The sequence below is a fragment of the Anarrhichthys ocellatus genome, unplaced genomic scaffold (genome assembly GCF_004355925.1).
Source record: "Anarrhichthys ocellatus isolate YVR2014 unplaced genomic scaffold, GSC_Weel_1.0 scaffold25, whole genome shotgun sequence".
In the NCBI taxonomy this organism is placed as follows: domain Eukaryota; kingdom Metazoa; phylum Chordata; class Actinopteri; order Perciformes; family Anarhichadidae; genus Anarrhichthys; species Anarrhichthys ocellatus.
The window spans coordinates 4,015,707-4,042,816 of NW_022280055.1; the positions used below are offsets into that span (position 1 = coordinate 4,015,707).

The following is a 27,110-nucleotide window of genomic DNA, read 5'->3' on the forward strand; positions in this document are numbered from 1 at the left end:
AACTAGACGAATCAAACTTCTGCATCCGTTTGTGTTCATGACTGTGTGTAGCACAGATACGTTTTCACTGTCCTCGACGGTTTAAGAACTTATTGACCCACAACAAGACAAAGACAAGACAAGAATGTATTCACCCATTGGCTTCACGCTTCAGTGAACAACAGTGATTATGAAGTGTGTGTATACAGCATGGCTGTGCTAGTACTTGTTCTTCTCCTCACATTGTCAATCTTTCAATAACTGACCTATCGCTAGTCCCCTTTTAGCTACTGTTCCTACTTCTTTCAAGCTTTCTGCACAAATACTGTTCGTAATGATAACCTGGTAGATTTACCACTCAAAATCTTTAGTCATTTTTTAAGCAGTATAGGCTGAAATAACATATTTTGCTAGCAGACTGTATCAGATGTAGCAAGCTAGCAGATTGTATTAGCTGTAGCTAGCAGGCTAATTTCGTCAACGTTAGCTCCATGAGTTGGTAGAAAAACGCTGTGTCAGGCTGACTTGTTTTTAAATTAGAAAAATAACATTATGCTCTTGATAGCTGAATACATGATGTCGTTTTAAAAGACTGAACCTGTCAAAAACTGGGTTAAGCAGGGTTAATTAGTAGCCTAAAGGAATTAATTGGTTAGCCACAAATGCTAACAATTACAGTTTGCATTAGAGCAACACATTCTTTAAGTCACTCTTTGCACTTTTATCCTGTGTTTTTGGTTTTGGTATGGCAGAAAATAGAAATACACATGCAGTGCCCAATTACAGTTAATAATATATGATTAGAAAATAACAATTGGGGAAGGGGTTTTTAACGAAAGCTGAGGCTGTGTCGTTTACAATTTATTTAGGCTTGATCATGTCAGCTAACCCCTATGTAAGTTATACATTGTACATTTGGCAATTAAATTAGACTTCACACACTAATGTTAATGGATGGATGGATGGTTAATGCCCTTTTACACACATCTTATGACACAAACATTACAGTCCACTTTTAATCTGATTATAATGATGACATGGTTGTCTGTGAACTGTTTCTACATTATGATTGAATTTGAACATAGCAATGCACACACTCGTGAATTTGGAAAACATTCACTGGTAAAATTCTCACACTTTTCTGCATACAAACACAGACACGCATGCAGTGAACACCCACAGTGTTGCAAAAAATCACGTAGAAGCCAAAATAGACACCATATAAACAAAACTATTTGCGTCACCCTGGTGATAATGAGTATGTGTGGTACTGCCTGCAGCTGTCATTCCAGTCAGTTTAAATATTTTATTTCACTTCAGTGAAGCTTTGATGGATAAAGTGAAGTCACGAAGATTCAACTTGGTGCATTCATGTTCTATGGAAGAACTGTGTACTTCATATGACCTCCCTACTTGGAGTTACTGCACAAATCCGCTGGTAAAGAAATATGGGAAGAGAAAATAGGAAGTCTGTTACAGATCTCTTTTGTTTTTTACAAACTTACTGTCATGTTGAGAACACTAATAAAATCCTGGACTTAAACCTTCTATTTATTTTTAGGAGAAGAATTTAATATTTTGATGACCATTTTAACATTTGGTTGTCATGATTTATAATCTCTAAACAGAAAGTGGCACGGTGAACGTTAACATTGATTTGAGCAGCAGCAGATGGGCGAGGTTTTAATCTTTATGAAAACATGCAATGCCGTGCAAGCTGAGGAGAACAGCACCAGAATGGACGCTGATATATCATCTTTCCTGTATAACGTGAAAGGACCCTGAATTTTTTGTGACACAGATTCAAATGTGAAAACATTTGTGGATGCATTTATGTCCCAGACAAAAGTAAAGTGGTGTTGGATGGTAATGGCTGGTTCAGGTCCAGGATACTTCTAGCCAAGGCACAAACAAAAAACGTAGAGCACTTTAAGAGTCATTGTCGTCAATACGTGGTATTTGTCTTTGTATAACACCTAATGTATTGTATCCAAATAATATGACACAGATTTGTCATGTGCTTTTAGCTTAAGTGTATGCAAAACATATAGCATATAAAAACATGTCATTTTGAGTTTTGTGCAAATGGATTTGGACAATGAGGAAAACATAAGCCCTTCTGTATATTATTAAATATCATTAACAGTTTGATAGTTGGTCTGTTATTGACAACAAAGATGCTCTATTAAAATCAATATTGATTCATGGGAATACAGTGGGAATACAATGGAATGATTGCCAGTCAACTGAGCATGAGAAGCTTTCATGTTAAGTATTTTATCTGTGATACTAAAACATAAAACATATTGTCAACATCCCAGCACTACGGCGTGTAAAAATCTAACTTCCCCTGGTTCATTTTTTACTACAATATGACAGCTGTGACATCTCTGGAAAGGAAGGGATAATAGAAAATAAATCTTTGAGAAGTGAGCCCTGTGTGCTAAGTCATGGAAATGCTCTCAACTACTTTCTTGATTCTAAGAATTTAATTTTAGACCATAACACTTTCCTAATAGGTTATTCTATGTGCTGGATAATTGTTTCATTTATTTTTTTACTTTGTTTATTGGGCTTTTCAGCTTTTCGACATTTAATATATTATCTTACTTCACTTTTTGGATGGTCAATATGATGCGGCTACAGCGGAATGACAACTGACTACTAAAAGGCAATAGTGGGTTTAAGGCCAGCTAATTAAGCTAATTGAGTTCAGCTGATTAACTTGAACCTACTATATGTAATAGATCTGTGTCTTCTGTCTTCGTGAGTCATTATATTTTGAAGAAACGTGAGGTCATGTAGTCCTCTCGTGTGTGCGCCGAAAAACAACTACATATACGAGTTGAGTTGATTTAAATTTAAATCACGGCATTGCCAAACAACAACGTCATCCAGCCCTTGAACGTCACGTCTCGCTGTCACCACGTTTGCTGGCTCTTTTCATGTGTGCTCATACGTCCTTTATTGTGTGTCGCGTTTTCCGACAGCGCCTGAAGGCAGCGCTGCTCCCATCCTACGTGAATGCAGCACACACTGTTGAGGTGATCCATGGCAACAGAGGAGCAGCAACCAACCGCTGAGCCTGTCCTACACACACACACACACACGCGCGCGCTTTCAATCTCCACTCACTCTCCGTCAAAGTAGCCGGAATGCACCGAGGAAGAAACACTCTTAACGGCTCCCGTTGACATATTTCGGCATCAAGGTGACCGACCGGGAGCCTGCCAGCCGCCCGAAAAAACGCTCTACGTCAGCGCCAGGTGACAGCCGACAGGACCCGCACCTCGGACTGCTGAACACGGACACGGACAAGATGGTTGAAGCTGAGGTTTCTGGAGCTTAAAAATCACAATTCACCCGTAGGTGTACTAGTATCCGGACCAGAGCAAAATGAAGTCAATTTTTAACAGTCTCTGGGCTAAAAAGGCTTCATTTATTTAAATAATTCTGTTGCGTCGCGGCACAAATCCGACACTGTCCCAGGTCCACTCCGCCGCGCGCTGGTCTTCTCTCCCTCGCGCCGTCAGATTTTATATTACAGCCCATATCTCTCTTACGCATCCGCGTGAAGATGGCGTCTGGGTCGGGTTGGCAGCAGTATTACTGCCCTGCCGGTCAGGGGAAATTTAGCACATCCACGGCGACCAGCATGTCCTTTCAGACCGGCATCACCATGGAATATACCCAAGACCTGCACCTGAAGATGAGCAAGAAAATAGCACAGCTAACGAAGGTAAGGAGTGTTAATACGAGGCCTGTTCTTCACTCTCCCCGAGCAGTGCACCAGCCCCTTAGGTTAGACCCTGGAACGTGAGAACCGGGCACCAAGCTCCGTTTGAGATTTTACCTATTTAGTCATAAATCTCTTATTGATGAACGTGTCACACCGGGTAGAGCGATATTTTCAGTCATTTCTGAATCTGGAAAATGTTGCAGTACTTTCGGTGTTCATAAAACACAGATAGCACTCGTTTTTTTTTTCTAGATGAGAACATTGACACTTTTACGTTTGATTCACGCTGCTAACCTAAAACCGTTTTTTCTTTGGTGTACGGGAATACGAGGTGACTCGTGGTTTTTAATTGAAATGCATTCTTGGTATTCTAATCGTACGCCGAATTAAAATCCAGCCACTGCTTGTTCCTAAATATCTTAAAACACGTGATGGAAAGCATGCATTGGAGTAAAAGAGCGAAGAAGCCTGAAACGGTGAAATCCCTAAACGGAGTTTGGAGAAGATTCCTCTTCTCACTCGAGGAGGAACGAGAGCTGCCTGAAGGCGAGCCCGGTCTGTTCGGACGCAGCATCCATCAATACCGGGTCATTAGCCACGACAACGATCAGATCAGATCATTAATCACCTGTAGCAGCACGGACTGTGCTGGCATTTAGTTTTACTTGTCCATGTTAATGTTGGCCCGGAGGAGGGGGGGGGGGGGGGGGTTTATAAATACTTATGCAGCTAAATCAGGCACTTCCTCCCAACTTTGATCTTGCATGATGACAAGCAGTACTTGGAAATGACACCCAGGCTTGCTGATAACGTGGCATCTTGATTGTTGCTGCCATACGCTTCCCTTTGCTCCTTCCTTATTAGCTTATTTAGAATGATGTATTTTATGCCTTGCAGCTCCTTTGCTGTTTTTGCCAGTGTGTGTGTGTGTGTGTGTGTGTGTGTTGAATGAGAATTCCCGTGCCTTTTGATGTACATTACTCTTAAATATGTATTCATACAGCGTGTAGTTTCTAGGGAAACGTTTCACTGTCCATGTCTTAGATCCAGGAGCTCATCTACAGGAATTATTTCTGTTGCACATTTTATTTGCTTTGACCCAGCTGACTGTAGGATGTTATACATCCACACCGACTCTGCTTTCAAGGGCATTTCAGAAGCTTTTTTTTTTTTTTGGTTTGTTTTTTTGTTAAGCCCCGAGGTGCAGTGCTTTCATCTCTCACTTGCCAAAATGACAGAGCAGCACCCTCTCCAGCACATTCTCCTGGGGTCAAAGCGTGTCAGTGGCTCCAGCATGTCATTATCATCAAGCTGTAGGTCTGCCGGGGCCTCGCACATGTTTACCGCTGGCTCGGTGGAGCTTTGACACCTTATATACTCCAAGGATTTGCGACTGACTCCGACACAAGATTTGTGCTCTGCATATTTCTCTTTGTTGCTGAGGAAGTGGAGGCTGAAAAAATAAAATCATAATTCAGCAGCCTTGCAGGCGAGGTGTGTGCCAAGCCTTAGTGCGGCATGGGCTCTTTAATTAAAGTCACATTGAAATGAGAAAGAAGCCTTTTGACCTTGCTGGGTAATTCTCCACATAATAACATCCTGTTGACCTATTTGACAATAAACACTAAGGATATTACATGCGTTATAATTTCTTATTATCTTACTTTTTAGTTATATTTTACCAGTAGGCACATTATACAAAACATTTTCTACCAACGGATAGATCTTTATGCAGTCATGCTCACATTATGTAGCCGTCTGTCTAGATTAACGTCTACGCTTTCACCTGTTGGGTTGTTATTACTTCAAATGATGGTAATCAAATCAGCACTTTTTACAAGCAATTTTGTAATTTCTCTAATCTTAGGTTTCAGAGTGGCAGGCTGTCAAAATAATATAGCAGTTAAAACCTTTTTAACTTTGGTTAGTTAACACTGGGGGGTAACTTTTGTTTGAAAAGTAAGAAATATGAAGATGTTGAGATAACGTATCACCGTTAATTCAACAGCATTTAAATAAATTTACCTCTGATAAAAATTGTTTTGTTCCAGACACAGATGGATTTTGACCTGCAAATTACCAAAAGGGCACACAACAACACCCAAAAAATGGCTACCACAAAAACATGCTTGTTGTTGAAAAATGATGCACAAAACATTGCCTCATCATCAGCTGTGCTACATATGCATTATGACTGCGCAATTAATTTCTTTCACATTTCAGGTCATTTCATTGAGTCCAAAGCATGCAGCAGCATTTTGTAAACTTCTGCCAGGGATTACTAGTATGACATTGTGAATTATAAAATATTGACGTTGGATGCATCATGATGCAGCGTTGTAAAGCTGTGCACAGAGTGTGATGCCTCTGTTCAGGGCCAGTTCTAGGGGGGCTTTTCTGTGGTGGTGAATTCGTTGGGCAGTTGGATGAGTACGTCACAGATTACAGAGTTGCAGTTTCACACAGTATGTGATATTTGCCTGTGTTGTGAATCAAATAAATCATTCTGTAACCCATTGAAGGAGAAAATAAGTATTTCAAGCATGAAATTGCAGCTGAAAAGTTGCATTTTATCAGCTTTATTCAAAATAACAATACAATATAAAATTTCCACTGGATTCTTCTTACAATTATATATTTATCAGGTGAAAGCTGAAGTGAACAGGGTCTCCAGCTATAGGAGTCACCACCTAAAACAATAGCGACTGGTGTTTTCACATGTGAAGTCACATGACTCCCACAGAAAGCCTTGTATCTCCCTTGTTGTATGAAGCCACTACCGAGCCGCGGATCTGCTCCCGCTGATCTGGGGCCAGAGCTGCATTCAGGAACAAACGGCAACCTCGAGACGACCTCGCTGACACATTACGGGGAGGAATGACTTCCAGCTTGCTCCGTCTGAGGATGACTCGAGAGTTATGGAGGCGTCCGAATGGTTCATCTCATGCTTTGACTGGCTTACTTTAATCACAAGTGTCTTTTTAATGTTTTTACTTTGAGTGTTGCGATTGATCTTGATCACTTCCCTTTTAATGTTTTGACACTGCTACATTCTGCGTCTTGTTCCTTTCCTCAAGGGGCGTAGGGTTGCATGTGGACGGTGGGGACATGTCCCCATACCAATATTTTGGGAGGACAGAATTGCTTGGCGTGATCATCATGACCGTAGCCAGCTAGGAGGTCAGGACCTCGGCACATCAGAACGGCGTGAAACAACAAAGAATAGTTTAACAGAGTATATATGCACATTATCTCGTCTCCCCCCCTTCGCAGATGTCCTCCCCCTCCTCCTCTGTCCACCGATGCCTCCACCAAGGCCAGGTTCCCAGCCTTGGTATTGTTTTTGTGGGAAGAGGGTTAAGTGGTGAGATCAGGATGACACCACAGCAGGCCAGACATGAAAATACCTTCAATATAACATTAATTATTAGGTTTTAAATGAGTCTGGTTGGCCTCGTCTGCATATGTTCAGGTTTAAGCGATACAAGTTGCATCTAAAAGAACAATATGATAAATTGCCACAACAAATTGGATTTCGCCTGCACTCAGAAGAGGTGAAGTTAACATTTGTGTGGACCATAAGCCTCACAACGGTGACATTTATGCCCGTTCAGAAGTGTTTTCTGTCAGTTTCGGTTGTATTATGACTTTATGCTCATGAAATTGTGCAATATTCCAACTTTTTTTTCTTGAAATATTATGACTTTTCTCGACATTTAGCGAACATAGATATGTGGGAAACGCTATGAATGTGCAAAATGCTTTCAACACGAGCAGGAATCTCGCTGAAACACACATGAGCCATTCAAAGTGAATAAGTACATTAAAAGGAGTTCATGTGTCACTGAGGTGAATGGGTGCCACATGCACATTTAAAGACGCATACGAGTAGAGAAGTTTGAGTCATGCCGACATATGTGTGGACTCAGCAGAGTAACAGTAAGAATGTCTGAGAGCCTTACTGCATTATATACCCTTTATATTGTTATATTTTGAGTTTTTCCACAAAAATAAATATTTACACCATAAATTGAAGCAGAAACATTCCCCAGAATACACGAAATCATGTTTTTTCATCTTCAACCCAAAGACCAGCCCATTTAATATGTGTCCCCAGGTTTATGTTGTAAACCGAACCCCCTTACTTTCCTCGTTACATTTATGGGCATTTAGACTGACCCCTTCCTCTCTGAATCTTCTGATTTCTGATGATTATCTGCTCTTTAGTATTGCACCGATACAAAAGCTGAGGGTGCTGCGTAGCTGTCGGTTCAGCTTGGACTCAAACGTTGGCTCTATACACGCTTCTGCAGGGACTTCATGCGCCGTCAGTAAATCAGTCATTGATTGCTCTTCTCCTGAGGCTTTGAATTTCATGATTTGTGACGCAAGACTTGTTTGCTGCCATCGTCATTTAAGACTTCTCGCAGTAATTTTTAATCCCGCAAAGCTGTTTTCCGGCACCTTTGTGTAGTTCAGGCTCTGCAAGGATTTCCTTGTCATAATTTTTTTTTGGAAAGCCGTATTTCACAAGTTATACCTTCTGATGGTTTCGCCTTTTTTATTGTAGTGCCTCTGTCAAAAAGAAGGCAATGAAGGGGGTTTTGCTGCTATGGCAACAAGTTTTATATAAATTATAATTCGGGGCATTGGAATGTGGGAAGTTGGTGGAGGATTTAAAAAAATAAAAAATGAATAAGCCTGATTTTGCAGCCTGTCCACAGTGAATCAGGACCGAAGCTTCTGGTTGTTGTCAGAGGGAGCGCTGGGAAACGGAGCGGGCAGCATGTCATTTAGCATCGTCAGGAGAATGCCTTTAAACAAATGTATTACTTAGCCTTCGGTGTGCACGTGTGTGTGCGCCCATGTCATCACCAATGCCTGACTGACTTCAGTGTCAAAGTGAGTCAGAAATAGACCTCTGAGCTCTCCATGTATTACTGGACGAAGGGATTGGAAGAGACAGAGATATTGAAATACTGTGTGTGTGTGTGTGTGTGTGTGTGTGTGTGTGTGTGTGTGTGTGTTTTTACAGTGTTTGCAAGTCATATTCTGTGGTGCTGCAGAATTACAGCATCATACATGACCAATTCTACAAAATTGTATTAAAATGCTGATGGACACATTTGAGAAAACTTTTTTTTAACCACAACATCACCTGCTAATAATATCCTCCTGCCTGCTCTTCAACATTTCTGAATGTATGTCAATTTTGCTGAATTTCTTTCCTTCCCAATACCAGATACCGTAACTTAAAGATTGCCCAAACCTGAGTACCGATCCAATACCACTGCATTAAAAACAAAAGTATTTTTTAACAGCTGCACTGTTGTATGGCCTGGCTCAGGTTCAACCCTTTGTAAAACATGAACAAACACACAGAGAATGTATGCCATAGTATGTTATTATTTAATTTTATTCTCGAGTTGGATAATTGGCGAAATTGGATTGTTATTACCAGAAATGTGAGTGTCTGTACCAGTCCGGTTCAGCGAGTCACTCTAAGTAATGGCTAAAAGATACTACTGAACGCACACACAAATACGCTGCCATCGCTTGGCAGCAACATTTAAGCCAAGATTTGTGTGTGTGTGTGTGTGTGTGTGTGTGTGTGTGTGTGTGTGTGTGTCCGTTGATGCCATAATCCATGGGTGGTAGTGCAGTGATCTGTGTCGCTTGGGCCGGGTTAGACAGCAGATGGTCTCAGCAACATGGCCCCAGTCTTGGGAATAGAGTAAGGCTGATTCGGTGGGGATTTTAAATGCTGATGCTGCTAATTAAAAACCAAAGCTACAGATGTTTTATTTCAGAATTTTAATCTCTCAAACAAACTCCTGGCAGAGTGAAAACTACTAACCGTGACTGTTACTATTATTCCCCTTTTTATTATTATTATTCCACATAGTGCATGCTGCTAATAGTACTGCTGCTATCACCTCTCCATCTGCTACAGTTGTTATAACAACGCTAGTCTAAATTTGGCCAACAAAGGGGAGCCTGGGTTATTAAAACCTTGATAGCATCCTCCTAATTAAACAAAAAATGCAAGCATACTCCCAAGGCACCGATTACCAGCGGTTACTGTAGCAGTGAAGATGTTGCTTCCTCTGAGGAGAACGACTGATTTGGTGATCGTACAGGGAACGACAGACGTCGTGTTTGCTGTGTGTGTGTGTGTGTGTGTGTGTGTGTGTGTGTGAGTGGTGTAAAAGGTGCAGGGTGTGAGAGAGACGGCGAAACATGGTGACTGACATCTCGATGCAAGATGCAAAATTTCGGAGAGTAAAAACACAGAGGCGATTGTGTGTGTGTGTGTGTGTGTGCGCGTGCGTGTGTGTGTGGCTGCCCGCTGCTGCTGGGAGGAGTACAGCGTATTAACCTCTGCAGGATTCTCCTCCGCTGATTGTCACAATTCACCGTCAGATTTCATTAAGATACGCCCACGCTCTCTCACACTTACACTGAAACACACAGGCAGGAAGAGAGATGGAGGGGGGGGGGTGCATACTCGCCTCAAGCACGAACAAAACGCTGCCGACATGCCTGTTGACTTCCGCGCACATGCTTGGATGCACACACACACGCGCGTACGTGGCTCATAGACTCGCGAGGTGCGTACGGAGGATTATTTGAGGAGTCATTCTTAATGCTTGACCTTGAATGCCTTTTTTTTCCCGGACAGCCAGAAGCCCCGTTGCTGCTACTCCTCTCAGTCGGCTGATGCAGCAGCAGCCCACCGCGTTGCAGCAACAAGGGGCGAGGCCCGGAGTGAAGCCAGTGCACGACTGGCTGTGAGTTACGCCGCTTGTTTTTGTCTGACAGTCTGTAGTCTTTGTGGAAAGTCTCACCAGAAGGCGGTCAGTGTCTCCCACCTCCAATATGAGGGAGGTGTGTCTGCAAACGCAGCCGCTGTGTTTTTATTATTGCTGTTGTTTATTATGTGTGACCTGAGAAGTCAGTCCAGTGTGGTGTGGACAGAAAAGCTGCAATGATACCTGCCTCGCTGATTCACTGAATGAAGACTGTGGGGGAGGTTTGGGGGATTTTTCTGTGCATGACATTACATTTATCGTATCACAATCTGAAACACTTTATTCTGAAGTTATTAAAGTCATCAAACTGTCAAATATACCGCTGGTCTTGACTCAACAACCTTGAACATGATATTCAGTAAGTAATGTGAAATAGCAGGTTTATAGCGTCAGACACACAGGAAGAGACAAGACGCTGATCTTATCCTCATTTTCTTTTTCCTCCAAAGAGAAGCCTCAGGTGTTTTACACCTTTCTGCTCTTCTGTCTCAACTTCCCCTGTAACATCCTCGCTCTCTGTGTTCATGGAGGCTGTCCGGCAGAGAGGAGGGATCTGTCTTAGCTCGCCGTGAGCGTTCAGCTTGTTCTAAGCAAGAGAAACTAAAGCACTTAAAGAACAGCATTTTATTGTACTTCACTTATAGGAGCCAGTAATGGACCAGCAGTATGGAACACATAATCGCTTCGCCACAAATCGCCTGCAACAAGCCTCGCTCCGCACAGGATTGTTTTTAACGGCGGGGGCTCTCAGGTGATGTAACAGTCCTTCTGGTGGCCATATTGGAAGGCAGCCGCTTGCAGGCAACAGCAGCTGTGCAGAGTTGCGTCGGTAGATGTACAACACATCCACGTCGTCAGGGTTGGAACGGAAACGGTAGAGCGTTGGAACAGTGTGTTTAGCATTGTGTCAATGCAATCTGACTAGATTTGGAGAAGGAAATCCAAAGCATACTGTATATAGAACTGATATGAAGCCCTTTTCTCTCATTTAACAAGCTTGTGTTACATTATTTTGCTCATGTCTTTCTGCCATATTAGTTCTGATGTAGCTGCACAACCATTTAAAGGATTCCATTCCGTAACTCGTACAGATTCAAAAGCCTCTTCCAAGACATATTATTCACTTACTCACTTTGTCACACAACACAATAAGTACGACTGTGTTCTAGCTTCCTGCTTTCTGAAATGACTATAATCGGAGAATAAAAGAAAACGGCCCGAATGTGGATAAAGGAAAGAAGCGGCATGCATTTTTCGCGCGGGTGCATTTAGTCAGCTGAAGAATCCATAATCAATCCATCATTAATGACAACTGTGGGCCACGTTTCTCCTCAACCATTTCATTTTACGTCCAACTTCTGCCTTCATTTATTCCTGTTTATGTCAGTAGAAGGACCATGGATGTCATAAAATATGGTCTTAATGCCTGTATTAACATAAACGGGTGCCATATTGTTTTTTTAATACCCCAAAGCAACATACAGGTTTTACCTGGCAGTGCTTTTTAAAAGTGTAAACCTGTGAATCAGCCGTCGAGAAACGATTTCGACTGAAAAACCCCTGCGAAGTCTAGACCTCCCAACTTGACATCAGCCCACACATTTAACTTGAAAAAGGGAGCTTTTTGGCAGACGTTGCCAGTGGCGCACATCAGGATGTTGGAGCCTGCTTCGACTTTCTCTCCCCAACTTGGCAGCAGTGTGAGTCTCCATGGCCACCAGGGGCCCGTCTACTCACTGGGTTTCTATTCCTCCCTCCGGATGGGAGAGACACAAGCAGTTAACCCCTCTTTTTACCATCATCAAGAGCATCATTCAGGGCTCACCGGGCTCAGAGGAACAACTGTAGCTACAGGCAGTGGCTTCCACATTCGGCATCTGCTGAGCAAGGTGGAGCGCTGTCGTTACATTTTACTGAGTCTACTCAGCAGGGCTCTCCGACTTCATTTAAAGTTAAAGTTGTATTTAACAGTTGACCTTTCAAATATATTCCATTCTAAGATGATGCATTTTATAGCCCAGTAATTATTTAGATTGTAAGAACAGTTGTATATTGGAGTGTGTAGTCTTCGCTGCCACATTCTAAAGCGGTCTCATTTATTTAGCTAACATTCACGGGCTTGTTCACAAAGAATCAATCGCGGCCGCTGAGAGCGCCAGGAACTGTGACCGCTATCTGCCTGGTCTCAAGGTCCGATACACAAAAGATACTGCAGATGCTGCACTTTTATTTTGTGCGTCTGATTGATATTATCCATGTGGCAAAGTAGAGCTACAGCCAAGAACACAACAGGCAGAACAATGGCAGAGAGAGAAAGAGGCATTCCTCAAAACTTCAGGCAAGGAATTCAAACATGGCAGTGAGAAACCCTATTTCCATCATCACTTATGCAATCCTGTGAATTAAGGATTCGCCACTCGGTCTTTTGCTGAACTGCGGTACTTTCTGATTGAACAAAACATGTGCATCACAGAGCGGTTGGTTTACGAATGCGTGGAATACATATGGTGTTACAAACTCGGTCTTTGATTGATGCGTGCTTTCATTACATAATGGGATGTATCTTTTTTTATCCAACTATCCACTTCATGTCTTGATAAATTAGAACCGCGGAAAACGTCCGAATCCAACGTTCATGAGTTCGTTTTCAAACTGGAGATGTGAAAGGGGCTTGTGGATAGTCTGACCCAGGCTGACTTTAACCCGAGGATTATTAGACCCAAACAGGGAGCGCACATCAACACTGCCAGCGTGATGATTTACCACCATTTCACAAGCAGCTGTGGTCGGAAAGAGCAACACATTGTCTCTGCACTTCACAGCTAACCGTCTCACCCCAGTTTCATTGTAATGGTTGTAATGGACTACTATTTGATTTACTTCGGCATGAGAAATATTGACACACAGGTCAGAGACTAGCAGCAACATAACAGGACCAGACCCAATTAGACTGAATATAATTTGGATAATTCATAATCATGTCAACCTATAATTCCGATTGTACATTTACCAACTGGATTGAAGCTGAATATTTTGCCTTTCTTTCTTTCAGTTCTTACTTGCCTTGTCTTTCTGTCCATTCCCATGCCGGCTCTTTCTAGAATTGGCCTGTTTACCTCGCTCTCCTTCACGTCCTCTGCCCGTATCTCTGTTTATCTGTCTGTCCTTCCTTCTAGCCAAAGGACATCCAAACAATGGTGGGGCTCGCTACGACTTCACCAAGCCCTCGGCCCGTCTTTCCATTAAGATAAGATGAAAGGGATCCCTAAGGGGAGATTTGGGCCATTATAACAGCAAACATTGACGGGACACAACAAAGGCAGAATAAAAATAGCTATAGGAGAATAACCGGACACTTGTTGTATAGAATATAGAGGACATCTTGCATGAATTGAACAGATATCCCGCTTATTTAACGGCTACTTGCTATGCTACTAAAAAATGAGTCCTCTCGCTGTGTAACAGTAGAATGCCATCATTGACCAATCAGAAGTATTCAACAAAGCTGTGTAGTAAGAGTCTATCGAAGTTATTATTTTAAAGATAAAAACAAATTAAATATTAACAAAATCAGCATGCCAGGCTGTTTTAAATCACAAAAAGGCTCCATTAGGTGGACGATAGCAGAAACTTCTACTCACTGAAGGGGTTGTTATAACTCACTGGGGTCTTGCAGACCATTACCCAAAATATCTCTTTATCCACACAGCTCTCTGACCCGCCTTTACCCTGAGCGGCTGACTGCTTGACAACCTTACGACTCGGCGTTCCTCCTTTTAAACCATTGGGTTCTCTGAGTGGTGGTTTATGTCCAATCAATAGGGCTCATTCTCCACAAATGCCTACCTTGCTTTCTCTGTACCTCTTTGTGCCTCACTGTAAGTTAGATGATCCTTTCATTCATTTTTGGTCTTTGTTCTGTTATTTTCTGTTTTGTTTCTACTGCACATTGCAGCATCTGAGGCAGTCCGGTCTGGCTATGAAACCTTAATGTTAGTTCTCATCTTGAATAGCTGTAAAACCAGTAGATCTGCCGTAGTGGCTCACAGAATGAATATGCTTGCCCAGAGCTTTTAAAAAACATGCATCCAACTTTGAGGTTTACACCCATTAATCTATAATTGTGCAGCCCCAGGCTCTAATTTCATGTTTAAAACCCGCCCGTCTAATCAGCCTAATCAAATAGCAGGGCTGCAACAAAGGAGAGCGTCCCAGCTTCAGTAACCGGGGAGCTATAGATTCACCCTATTTGTCCAAATTAAATTATGGTGTTGAGATGGGCGCCAAGTTGCCCAGAGGAGCTGACAAACCAAAACCTGAATCGCACAGGGTAGAAGAAACAAAAATTCTGCTGCCTCACTGCTCTGTGTTTTCAAATCACTTCAACAACTTCTGCCTTCACGACCCAATCAGCAATGCAGCTGCAGCCAGCTGTGCCATCCGATGATTATTCTGATGTTAACTGATGTTAGAGGAACTTTGATTTTGTCTCTCTGCCTTTCACATTATGGACCGCTTTAAAAACATTTATATTTGTGCCGAGGACATTAAGGATTACTAAAAAAATCCTGAGGAAACGTTGCCAACGATGGCAAAGACTGAGCAGATAGCAGCGCTGCTAGCTGGGATGATAAAGACGCAACAGGAACCAATTGGACTGGTAGTATGAGAGCTGTTGGCTATTTAATGTTCTGTTCAATCCTTTTTATTTCTATAAATGTACAATACCTATATAACATGCCCAGTACTTCTATTGAAAAAGTAATGATGATTTAAAATGATGAAAAAAGGAATATGTATTGCATAATACATACTTTTACATACATTATACTATTATAGCCTCCATTATCATAGGATTTTGTTTCCATTGTACTACTCCAAATTTCATTGTACACAGATAACTTCCACGATGCCATCAACAACATTGTGCTCAGTTTAGAGGAAACCTACAAAGTTTGTATTCACGAAATGAAAGCTCAGCAGCGTTTTGCTTGTAATCAGAGAGGGATCCTGGGAAATGAAAGGTAAACACCTTCACACCGCTCTCAGATTCAATAAAGGAATTTAATGAATGTTCAATAATGTTAAATCCGAAAGCAAACTATCTGCCTCACACAGCCGTCACCGAATATAGCCTTTTAATTTTTCTCCCCATGCTGAAATCGTGGCTGGGAGTGGTTATTAAACGGTGTGCTCGCAGCAGCTTCAGACTGAAAGTTCAATTTAATTACGAGCAGGCATCACAGTGGAAAAGCTCTTGTTCTTTGCAAAAAAAATCATTCAATCAGCGCTTCGTTAGAATGTAAAGAACGAATAGGGTGCTTTACACACATCTTGGTTTTGTCAGTGGCGTGAATGGTGGACAGAGGAAAGTAGAAGAAAAGTGAGCTGACAGACGAGGCCACTCTCTAAATACAGTGTGCGCTTCATCGAGCTCTGAGTGCGTTAGTTTCTTTAGTGACCATGGAGAGATAGGTCTGGCTATGCAGGACTAGTTTTGTACACATATTGTAGGTTATTACTTTTAATTTGCACTATCCAGTCATGCTAACGTTACATTGTCATAACATGCGCCCCATAATGTGCCATGAAAATATTGGATGATATTTACTGGCTAGCTAACGTAAGCTAACTGTTAACCGGCTAAAGATATCAATACCCCCCCCCCCCCCCCCAATAGACATCCATTATACAAGAACTGAGCATCACTCAAACTCTTCATGCTTCAGAGTTTTATATCAAAACACTAACAGTGGGCTGAGTGGAAATGTAGTTGTTGTTTTGCTCTCCAGACTTGATAAAAGCAGCTCGAATCCAACATGGATTTGCCAAAATTCAGTTCCGGGCTGCCAGTTTGAGTGCAGCCTGTTCCACTGTGGGAGCCTTGTTGGTGTTAATACTGCTATCTTTTCAGTCTCCATGAAATGTGTATTCGCAGCTCATTACCACTCCAGCAGGATGTTCGACCGGCTCCTGTGAACAGCACTGCTCTGCGTTCCTACTGCTCTCACTTGCTGTTTTTTATTTATTACATTTTTTATCTGTTTGTACGACAGCTCTGCAGGTGAGGATGACATTCTACCCATGTCTTTTTAATTACCCCATTAAACTGACACACGTGCTCAGCGTCTCGGCCTTAATGCTGCTGATAAGTGATGTTTTTTTATTTTTATTTTTTCTTTGTCTTGATGGAGCCATCACGAGCACACATGCAAAGCGGACCGGTTCCCTCTCAGGCCTGACGTTTCCCTGCACCGCTTATGTAGGGTTCACTCCTTCCCATTACGCCTAAAATACAACAAATGATGAGATCACACCGACGCACACGGGCGCCCACGCACGCCAAAAACAGAGACGCTGCAGGCTACAAGTGCGACAGACACTGATGCCACCGCTAATGGGATTCAGTGTGCTGTGAGTGTGAGCAAAACAGAGAGGGAAAAGACGAAGAGAGAGAGAGGGAGCTGTGCTGATCCCAGAGAGACCCTGTTCTATTCTTAACACCTTCCCCATAACGATCGTCCCATTCATACATCACATCTATGCAGACTCGTCACGGTCTCTCCCGCGTTGATCGCTGTAAACCAGCATCTCCATTAGACCACATCCCGGAGTCGGATCAGAGTTGTGGCAGTGCACCTGATGCGTGATGCATGTATTTTAATTGAGGACATACGAGACGGTGGCCCCTGTAGTTGTAGAGGATGACCTCTACGTCTGTAGCTGTGAGCTACAGCATGACTCAACAGAAAGTGATCGCACCTTTTTAATCGTCACGCTCCAGCACCCGTCGTGGTGCCCGACAAAGGACAAGGAACCGGCTGTAAATCAGATAACACAGTGTGGGAGAGATCACCCACTGAACCGGTTAATTCTGGCTTCTGCCTCATCTCTATGGCCTATGGTAGTGGTGCACTGCTGCAGTCGTAATGGATGCGTTTGATATCGTGTTTTACACTCAACCCTAATGAGTACCAGCTCATGATAAAATCAACTGAGCTGGAAAATTATTTTTTCCTTTGTTAATAATTCTAAATGTTACTAAATAGGTTTCCAAATGACAAATTAAAATTGGCAATTAGTGGCTTTTTGCGTCAGTTTTCTCGTGATATTGTACTTTTTTTTTTCTGGAAAATCAATTGAGAGATAGTTAGAAGATACCAAAACCAATAAGAGTATCAGATTTGTTGTTTGTTGTCAGCCCATGCACGTTTTAGCAGTTTAAACATTAGCAACTAGTATTTAATATAAATATTAAAGGGATAGCTACCCTGGTGTATAAAGTCATAACCTGTGACAGTTGACGAATGTATATTATCTTACCTTAACACAATCACATCCAGTTGAGACAGGCAGTGGTAACATTGTGGAACCATGGACAACAGTCTTCCATGAGAAGAGGCAGTGCATTTTACACCATGATATTTACTGTATATTATCATACATGTTGTACAAACAATCATTAAAAGTACATTTTGGGCTAAATTCTCAATTTGCGAGAAACAAAGACACCTAGAACTAGTTACCTATTAGTTCTGTGAATTCTGGCATGTGGTTGGTTTCTTTGAACAGAAACGGCATGTATGTACATAGTAGTGTGATGCATACATCACAGTCACTGAATATACAACTTATTACCATGACAGCTTTGAGCCATATCTCCCAGTACTGGTTTATTGAAGCTTTTCTTTATATGGCATTGATTCTACCTGAGAATTTAGCTTTTTGTTCTCAATTCGCATCACTTCGTCTTACAAACTAAACACTGAGACTTTCCAAAAAGATGCACGACTTCATTTAAATCGTTCACGCATCCACACAGCCCCAAATGTGTATTTCAAAATATAAGGATTTAACCAAGATGTGTTTTTACTTCTGTATTGATGCTGTCAATAGCAAATGTTTAATGTATTTTATACTATTTTGTATCTCAGAAGTAATTCTAAAATGCTCCAAACACCCTCCAGAATTGTCCTCTCGGCCATCGTGGGACACTGAAATATTAAGAGTGTATTTGTGTCTGTAGTCCACTTTAATGGCAATGAGTTAGCAGTGCAGGTAATGTGTGATTATTCACATCTGACTTGTAGTAAAAGTCTATTAATTCAATCAATTCAATACAGCTTTATTGGCATGAAAGTTCAACAAATGTTTTGTCAAAGCATCAATATACAAAGGTACACAATAATATCAATATGCACTGGCCCTGCTCATGTCTCACCCTGCAGTATGTGAGAGGAAAAGACTTTCAGTGCAGTGGTAAATGTTCCACCGCCATCATTCTACTGAGACAACACACACCCTGCAGACACTTTTCAGGCAAGAGGGAGACATCAGGGACACAGAGAGGGACCGAGAGAGAGAAAGATGAAGACAGGATACAGATAAAGTACGCCGAGGCATGAGTAAGCAGCACAACCCAGACATCAGTGTGTGTAGCTGTGTGTGTCTTAGGGGACAGTCATCCTCTATTTCACAGGAGACTGACTGGGCAGCAGGTGATGGAGTAAGCCTCATCGTTCAACAGCTGTGGACATCCATCCACACACACACACACACACACACACACACACACACACATACCTAAACCTGAGTCTGAGGTCAGATTAGATCAAGCTGTCTTTGCCAGAACCAACCTGCGTGTGTGCGTGTGTGTGCATGCGCAGTGCTGGATGTATTTGAAACTGCTGTGTTGTGTTTAGCCTCTGGGCAGGGTCAGTGTCAGTCAGGGTTAGCCCATGCAGCGAGTGAGACAGCTGCAGAGAGATGGTCGACTGGACAAGCCAGCCACCACCTGGACGCGCACACACACACACATACACACACACACACAGAAAAAGAAAGATGGTAAAACACAAACAAAGAGTCATTGTCAGAGAGTGTCACAGAGAGATTTGCCAACACAGACACTGCTATTGTTCATCTCAAATTAAATATTACTGTGGATGGTAGGAGGTGAGGAGCTGACTGGTGATCATTACTGAACTACTGTGGGCGGGGGAGTTGGCAATGCAAATTATATTATTGCAAACAATTGCAGCAAGCAGCCTAGTGTCCCCAGGTGTTACGTATTACACCAGTCCGAGCAGAGGTGTGTGCGCTGAAATTAAAGGTGCGGAGGTCGGGGTGGTGGATGAGCATGTACCGCGTCCAACGTTCACGTGGAGGACAATAGTTTGTGTCCCGTCACAGACCTGCAACTATAGTTGTCGCCTTTTTATCATCCAATCTTTCTCGAAATGTTGACCAAGTGTTTTAGTTGCTTAACCTTAACCTAACCACATCTCATTTACCATAACCGCCAATCTTTTGTTTAACTAAGTACTATGTTGTTTAATGCACTGACCATTTAATACATACATTGCCACCAGTGTGCAGATTCCAAGCAAAACAAAACAACTGACTTCATTTATTTTATTCACCAGCTTAGGTTTTAACTCCCATTTGGTGAGTGGCGGGTGCTAATTGTCTACCCTGGTCAGGCCCCTTAGGTTTTATTCACTAAGGGTTAGTGATACCAACGTTAACCTCTCGTCAGTCAAGCCTAATAAGCCGCCCAGCTGCAGCAGTAACCTGATGCACAAACAGGTCAAATCCATCATTTATTGCCATCGTTAACAGCAGTCCCTAGTGAGCCTCCACTGCATCAATGAAGGGTTTCTGTAATGGTATTTTTAAGTACTCATGTCGGTAAATACTCAAGTGTATGTACTTGTACTGGGAAAAAAAAGTGGCAGTGACAGGCTGACATCGGTGTGGAGGAAAGTGTAATAAGAGTAGCGTAGCTGTTATGCTTATGGGAACAACTCTATGTGTGTGTGTGTGTGGGGGGGGTTGAGAAGGAGAGATGGTGCTCAGAGCGGTCAGCTGTTGGCGATCCAAAGAGGTTACTATGGCGACTAGATGTTAATGTAAGCTCTTTGGGCAATCGGAGAATAAATTAGCAGTTAAATTGTCAAGTGGTAGTAAATGTACAATGTAGTGTATTTCCTGTTGTCTCATCTCTGGTTTGTTTTGGTGCAAAGAGAACGCAGTAATCAGTAACCGGGTTACTAATATTTGCATACAGTGAATATGAATATTATAAAATACACATTAAGATTTAAAAGAGACGAGACCATACTGAAGTCCATCTGCACCAAGGCGCAGACTTCTTTTGATTTGACCAGACAGTGTCTGTTTCTGTTCATAGTTAGACCGCTGACGTAAATGCTCTTCCAGAAGCTTCCCTCATTTCTTTTTGGCAGGAAAATGGTCAAGGCTCATCACACTGAATGCTCTCTACAGGCAGCTTCAATGCCACAGTGACGACAACCTTCGCCAACCTGCATCAGTCGAACAAATGGCCGCGCAGTAGACGAGCTGAATAAGATCACATTATCACATCGGGCTGAGAGTGGATTAGAGAGGAGAGAGATTGTAGCTCTGGGTCTGTGCTGCTGGTGACTCATCTGACCTGATTCTGAACGCAGAGGCAGAGAATTTCAATGAAACGCACATCTATCACCTACCTGGCTGTCACCATATGTGGGATGCTGTGCTTTTCGCATATGCTCTGCTTTGTTAACACTGATTAACATTAAGCCCAAACCTCTGGGTTTTTTTTCTCCTCACTGGTTTACATAATGGGCATCACAGCACAGTTTGTTAAATATAGCACTGGCTAACGGGTTTAGCATAAGTGAATGTACGGGAAGCTACATTCAGTGCAACAGTTCACAATTAGCTGTAAATTAAGTATATAGAGTTTAAGTCCTGCTGACTAGCTTGCTTATTTTCTTGTATAAGGTTTGTTTCTTCTTTCTGAATAACTAAAACATGTTCCTGAAGTTTGTGCTCTATATTTACAGATGAATTGATATGTAATTAAGGCGTGGGGTGGTTTTTTTTTTTTTTTTTTTATACCAGTAAATCAAACGTCAATATATTTCTTTTGTCAAAACAGAAGACATTTGTTAGTTGACAGAAAAAAACAAATGTAGAAATTTTTGCAAATTTATTAAAAAAGAAAAACTGAAATATCACATGGTCATAAGTATTCAGACCCTTTGCTCAGTATTGAGTAGAAGCACCCTTTTGAGCTAGTACAGCCATGAGTCTTCTTGGGAATGATGCAACAAGTTTTTCTCACCTGGATTTGGGGATCCTCTGCCATTCTTCCTTGCAGATCCTCTCCAGTTCCGTCAGGTTGGATGGTGAACGTTGGTGGACAGCCATTTTCAGGTCTCTCCAGAGATGCTCAATTGGGTTTAGGTCAGGGCTCTGGCTGGGCCAGTCAAGAATGGTCACAGAGTTGTTCCGAAGCCACTCCTTTGTTATTTTAGCTGTGTGCTTAGGGTCATTGTCTTGTTGGAAGGTGAACCTTCGGCCCAGTCTGAGGTCCAGAGCACTCTGGAAGAGGTTTTCTTCCAGGATATCTCTGTACTCGGCCGCATTCATCTTTCCTTCAATTGTAACCAGTCGTCCTGTCCCTGAAGCTGAAAAACACCCCCATAGCATGATGCTGCCACCACCATGTTTCACTGTTGGGCAGGTGATGAGCAGTGTCTGGTTTTCTCCACACATACCGCTTAGAATTAACGCCAAAAAGTTCAATCTTGGTCTCAGACTAGAGAATCTTATTTCTCATAGTCTGGGAGTCCTTCATGTGTTTTTTGGCAAACTCTATGGGGGCTTTCATATGTCTTGCACTGAGGAGAGGCCTCCGTCGGGCCACTCTGCCATAAAGCCCCGACTGGTGGAGGGCTGCAGTGATAGTTGACTTTGTGGAACTTTCTCCCATCTCCCTACTGCATCTCTGGAGCTCAGCCACAGTGATCTTTGGATTCTTCTTTACCTCTCTCACCAAGGCTCTTCTTCCACGATTGCTCAGTTTGGCTGGACGGCCAGGTCTAGGAAGAGTTCTGGTCGTCCCAAACTTCTTCCATTTAAGGATTATGGAGGCCACTGTGCTCTCAGGAACCTTGAGTGCTGCAGAAATTCTTTTGTAACCTTGGCCAGATCTGTGCCTTGCCACAATTCTGTCTCTGAGCTCCTTGGGCAGCTCCTTCGACCTCATGATTCTCATTTGCTCTGACATGCACTGTGAGCTGTAAGGTCTTATATAGACAGGTGTGTGCCTTTCCTAATCAAGTCCAATCAGTTTAATTAAACACAGCTGGACTCCAATGAAGGAGAAGAACCATCTCAAGGAGGATCAGAAGAAATGGACAGCATGTGAGTTAAATATGAGTGTCACAGCAAAGGGTCTGAATACTTATGACCATGTGATATTTCAGTTTTTCTTTTTTAATAAATTTGCAGAAATTTCTACATTTCTGTTTTTTTCTGTCAAGATGGGGTGCTGAGTGTACATTAATGAGAAATAAAATGAACTTTTTTGATTTTAGCAAATGGCTGCAATGAAACAAAGAGTGAAAAATTTAAAGGGGTCTGAATACTTTCCGTACTCACTGTATATGTCATGCCTAATTTAGCAAGTTAGCAAACTGATATCATGAACAGTGTTTATTGGCCCAGACTGGATCAAAGCCAATGGTGCTCTGAGGCCATTTATATTGGCTGACATATTGGCTGACATCTTTACTGCTGGTGAAGAGGTGTTTTATTCTGGTAACTCCGATACCAACAATCAGCTCCCGCCTTGTTTGTCCCTGTATGGTTGCCATGGCCACAGGTGAGACGTGGATCCCTCTGTCCTCGCCGCTGCTGCCAGCTATCGCGGCGACTCGGCTGCTGTCGTGTTTACATTGAAAACAGTGGAGGCGTTCTGTCCAAAATCCTGCCCAAGGACACTGGAAATAAATGAGTGAAAGCAAAACACACATTTTAAACGAGTTCTGTGTGTTTGTCTCATTTTCCTACAAACATAAATGCTTTAAGAATAGTATCAAAGACCAAAATATAAACACGTAAAAGTTCTAATCAGACTGAACTACGAGGTGTTCAATGTTAATATATACATACATACAACTTAAGATAAGATTTAGCATGTATTGATCCCAGAGGGGAAATGCAAGTGTTGCAGCAGCACAAGGTAAGAAATAGGTACACAGAGAAAGATAAAGATCACTCTTATAAATATGTAAAATAAGAATAGATCAAAAAGCATTAGGGCCACTGTGAGGGATGTAAAGTGCTGGAAATCCATTTCTCCTTGTTTTGACTTTGTTTAGTTTAGTCTTTGCTGTTTACTGATAAATTACAGGAACTCCATCATATTCATTTTGGTTCCTAAGTAACAGCGTGGACAAAAGGACTGCAATCTCCCAAACATTTTGAATAAAGGGATGAAACGGGGCGGCTGGCGTCTTCCAGTGAACAGCCCCGAACAATACCTTTGATCAGAGTTGTTTGAACTGTAATACAGCCTCAAGCAATGTAAGTAGCAGCAGAAAAGTATCCTGTATAGTGTGACATAAAGTCAAATATTATATAAGTTGAAAAGGTATGGATATATCATGACATAATGTACTGTATAATACAGCAATATAGTGCAGAATATAACGTATATTCTGCATAAAATATAATGAATACTATTTGGTGGCACAACCTTTCACCCAGTAGGCCGGTGTTCATGTCACCGTGTAAAACCAAGTCAACACTGACTTATTTAAAGATACGAACGAACGAACTTACATAACGTAGGTTACAAAGGTAATTTAACATTACAACGTCTAATAAACATACTGATTTCAACTCAAACCACAATCTCCTCCTTAACCAACAAGTTGTTTCCTGTGAACGCGGAACTTTATTCTGAAAAAACATACGTATATTGACACGTGCAAAACTGACACCAGAGAGGTACGTCATAGTTTAAAGCTGCAACGTCTGAAGAGTTGCAACTCAGAACATGTTGGTTATTTGGTGTGCAATATATTACGTCATATATTCTGGCAGCAGACTAGAGAAAACCTGATCTTATTTTGCCCCTCATTGAACAGTTTTACTTAGTCCCACATTAGATTTAGCTTCGTTTGTCTCAACCGACACTAACCTCACACGGACCCCAGGCTGTCGTCGGCTTCAGCGTGCAGCAGAACTGCGCTGCATAAAAGCACAAAGGGTGCTGTGGCTGACTGTCGATGATCGGCGGTGAGTTGATGGGTCCGTGTCCATTAACGGATAACAGTGGGAGGGGGAGCTTTGTACATGCAGGGGAACCAAACTCTGATGCAGATTAGGTGTATTTATTGCATGTACAGACTTATATCTGGACTTAATGCATCGTGTTTCTGGTCCAGACAATGCAGGCTTTCTGTAGCTCGTGTTATCACTGTGTTTAAGACAAATACATATGAACATCTTTATTTTTACCTGAAGTGTATCATTTCTCGGTGACGGCGACCGGGACGAGACGGACAGAAATTCGATGAGCAATTATTTTTAATCGGTCTTAATTGTCATAATCGCTCCCGTCGGCCCAATCATCCTCCGTCTACTGTGAGCCGTGTTCCCCCAGCTAGTTAGAGATGACTGACAACCGGCCCACCTCGCCTCCTTAACTCCACCGCTGCCTTCAGTCTGTGCGTCAGCAGGTGAGGCTGAATTACAGGGTTTGAATTAGCCACTTATCTTATTTTTTTATTTCCTCTTTTTCGCCTGTCGTTTGTTCATTTGCACACCACACACACACACACACACACAGTCTCTCATCACCTTTTTCAACCTCCTTATAGAGGCAGCTGTGTCTAGTTACCATGACAACCTTTGCAATAAGCCTTGCCAATCAGACCCGTACATTTGTGCATCGTGAGAGAGAGAGAAAGAGAGTTTTTAGTGTCTAAACCCCCCCCTCCTCACCTGTCGATGCAGAGTGTAATTACAGTCTACCCACTCACGTCTAAATATACTTCAACCCTCAACAGGCACCTGTGGAAACTTTAGCTACAGTAGTTTGAGGACAAAGTAGTACATCGCAGACTGCTCTTTCTTCCTCTCAAAATGTATCCACACTTCACGACTTTGTTGCTCGAGGGAACAGACACAAACTGACTTCTAATGCCGTGAAGAAAAGAAGACAAAAAAATACCGAAAAAAACACCAGCAACTGCTCTCCAGCTGCCACAACACAGAACCGGAGCTGACACGGAGCTGAACACGCCGCTGCTGGTTCCCCGCTGCTCATCTCTTCCCGGCCATAGCTGTCTACGCTGTTCACTTTTGATTGAGTGACCGGGTGATTGGATGCCAAAACAAATTTCACTTCAAAAAACATCAAAATCATTTGTAATATTTCCCACAGTGCAGGATCATCTGTTTGACTGACACAACTCCATAATTCAGCCCATTCTTAAACCTCGGTCGTGCAGTTTACACGCTCTACGAGACGCTAAAATAACCTAAAATACTATGAAAACTGTACAGCTGTTGAGTGCTACAAAACATTATTAACATTAAAGGATAATTGATATTTGACATATTACATTTTTTTTAAAAGTACATGTTAGTGCTAAACTAAGCTAACTTTCTACTGTACACCAGCAATTAAAAGGTAATGACTACAATACACACAGCCTACAGCCAAAGGGTCTTGGGATTGGATTGGATAAACTATGGTCTGATTCCCTCATCGAATGAACCTTTGCTAAGTCCCGCCCCTTGAACACAGACTGGCCAATCATAGCGGCTCTACTCCGTAGACTCTTATGCAGTTGTTTAGATTTTTTTTCATTTTCAGGCTAGTTTTGTGGACTTGGAGCTAGTCGTTAACTGTTGCGTGTAATAGTGCTACTCTAAGATATACGTTTCTATACGTAAAAACCTGTGGAGCAGAGTACATTAGCACGTCATTAACAAGCGTTAGCACTTCTATGCTAGCTAGAATCAACTGCTTGTTGATGCAATCCAAACCTTTCAAGTTGGAAAAAAAGCCATACTCTCTTTATTTTTGGATACACTTTTAGTGTTCTTTAACTACCAGCGCTGAAATGGAAGAACATTTTTAATGTGTTTGCAAAACATGAATTTTTCATCAAAGTATTCCTGCTTAAATAAACAACCCGTGTGGCTCCAGTGTTAACATTGCATCACGGATGCACTTGTACTTGCTGGAGGCGACGCGCCGCTCGCCCTCAAGCTACAAAAAACAGCGCACTCCTGTATTTTAATGGCATGCATTGCCAAGAGATGTATGAGCATATTTGCGGTGCTGCCACTGTTGCTCATAATCAAAGTCGTGCAAATATTGCATCTCGCCCCGGTAGACAACACAAGCCGCACGCATCTTCTTTTTTTTTTTTCTTCCAGCCGCGGCTCGAAGTCCCACATGAAAATCAAAATTGAGAGAGCGTGCAGACCGGTGAGGAGATGATCTGTATCCACACACCCTTGCGCGGGGCTTGTAGGAGGAGAATCTGCTCTCTGGGGCAGTTGGTCAGCTGTGTCTGTCGGTTCGCATCAAACATCAAACACACACTCGCTGCAACCACACACTCTCCTGCCTCTGAACCCTTCATGGTGACAACCCGGTGAGGGATTGGACATTTCGTGGCCGCAATGCACAGCATTTCAACTCCAAACCCTCTCTCTCACACACACACACACACACACACACACACACACACACACACACACAC

The 27,110-nt window shown here is 42.3% G+C and overlaps 1 protein-coding gene across 3 annotated transcripts in view; it reads left to right on the forward strand.

The window, feature by feature from the left end:
* Positions 1–2,955: 2,955 nt before the first annotated feature.
* Positions 2,956–27,110, forward strand: part of fam184ab (family with sequence similarity 184 member Ab) — a 125,645-nt gene continuing 101,490 nt past the window's right edge. For 2 of the 3 annotated variants that reach the window (XM_031861576.1, XM_031861577.1), the window contains exon 1: positions 2,956–3,718. In XM_031861576.1, the coding sequence (XP_031717436.1) occupies positions 3,557–3,718 (162 nt within the window). In that variant the 5' untranslated portion in view covers positions 2,956–3,556. The remainder of the gene's footprint in view (positions 3,719–27,110) is intronic. The other variant, XM_031861578.1, reaches the window with a different exon arrangement.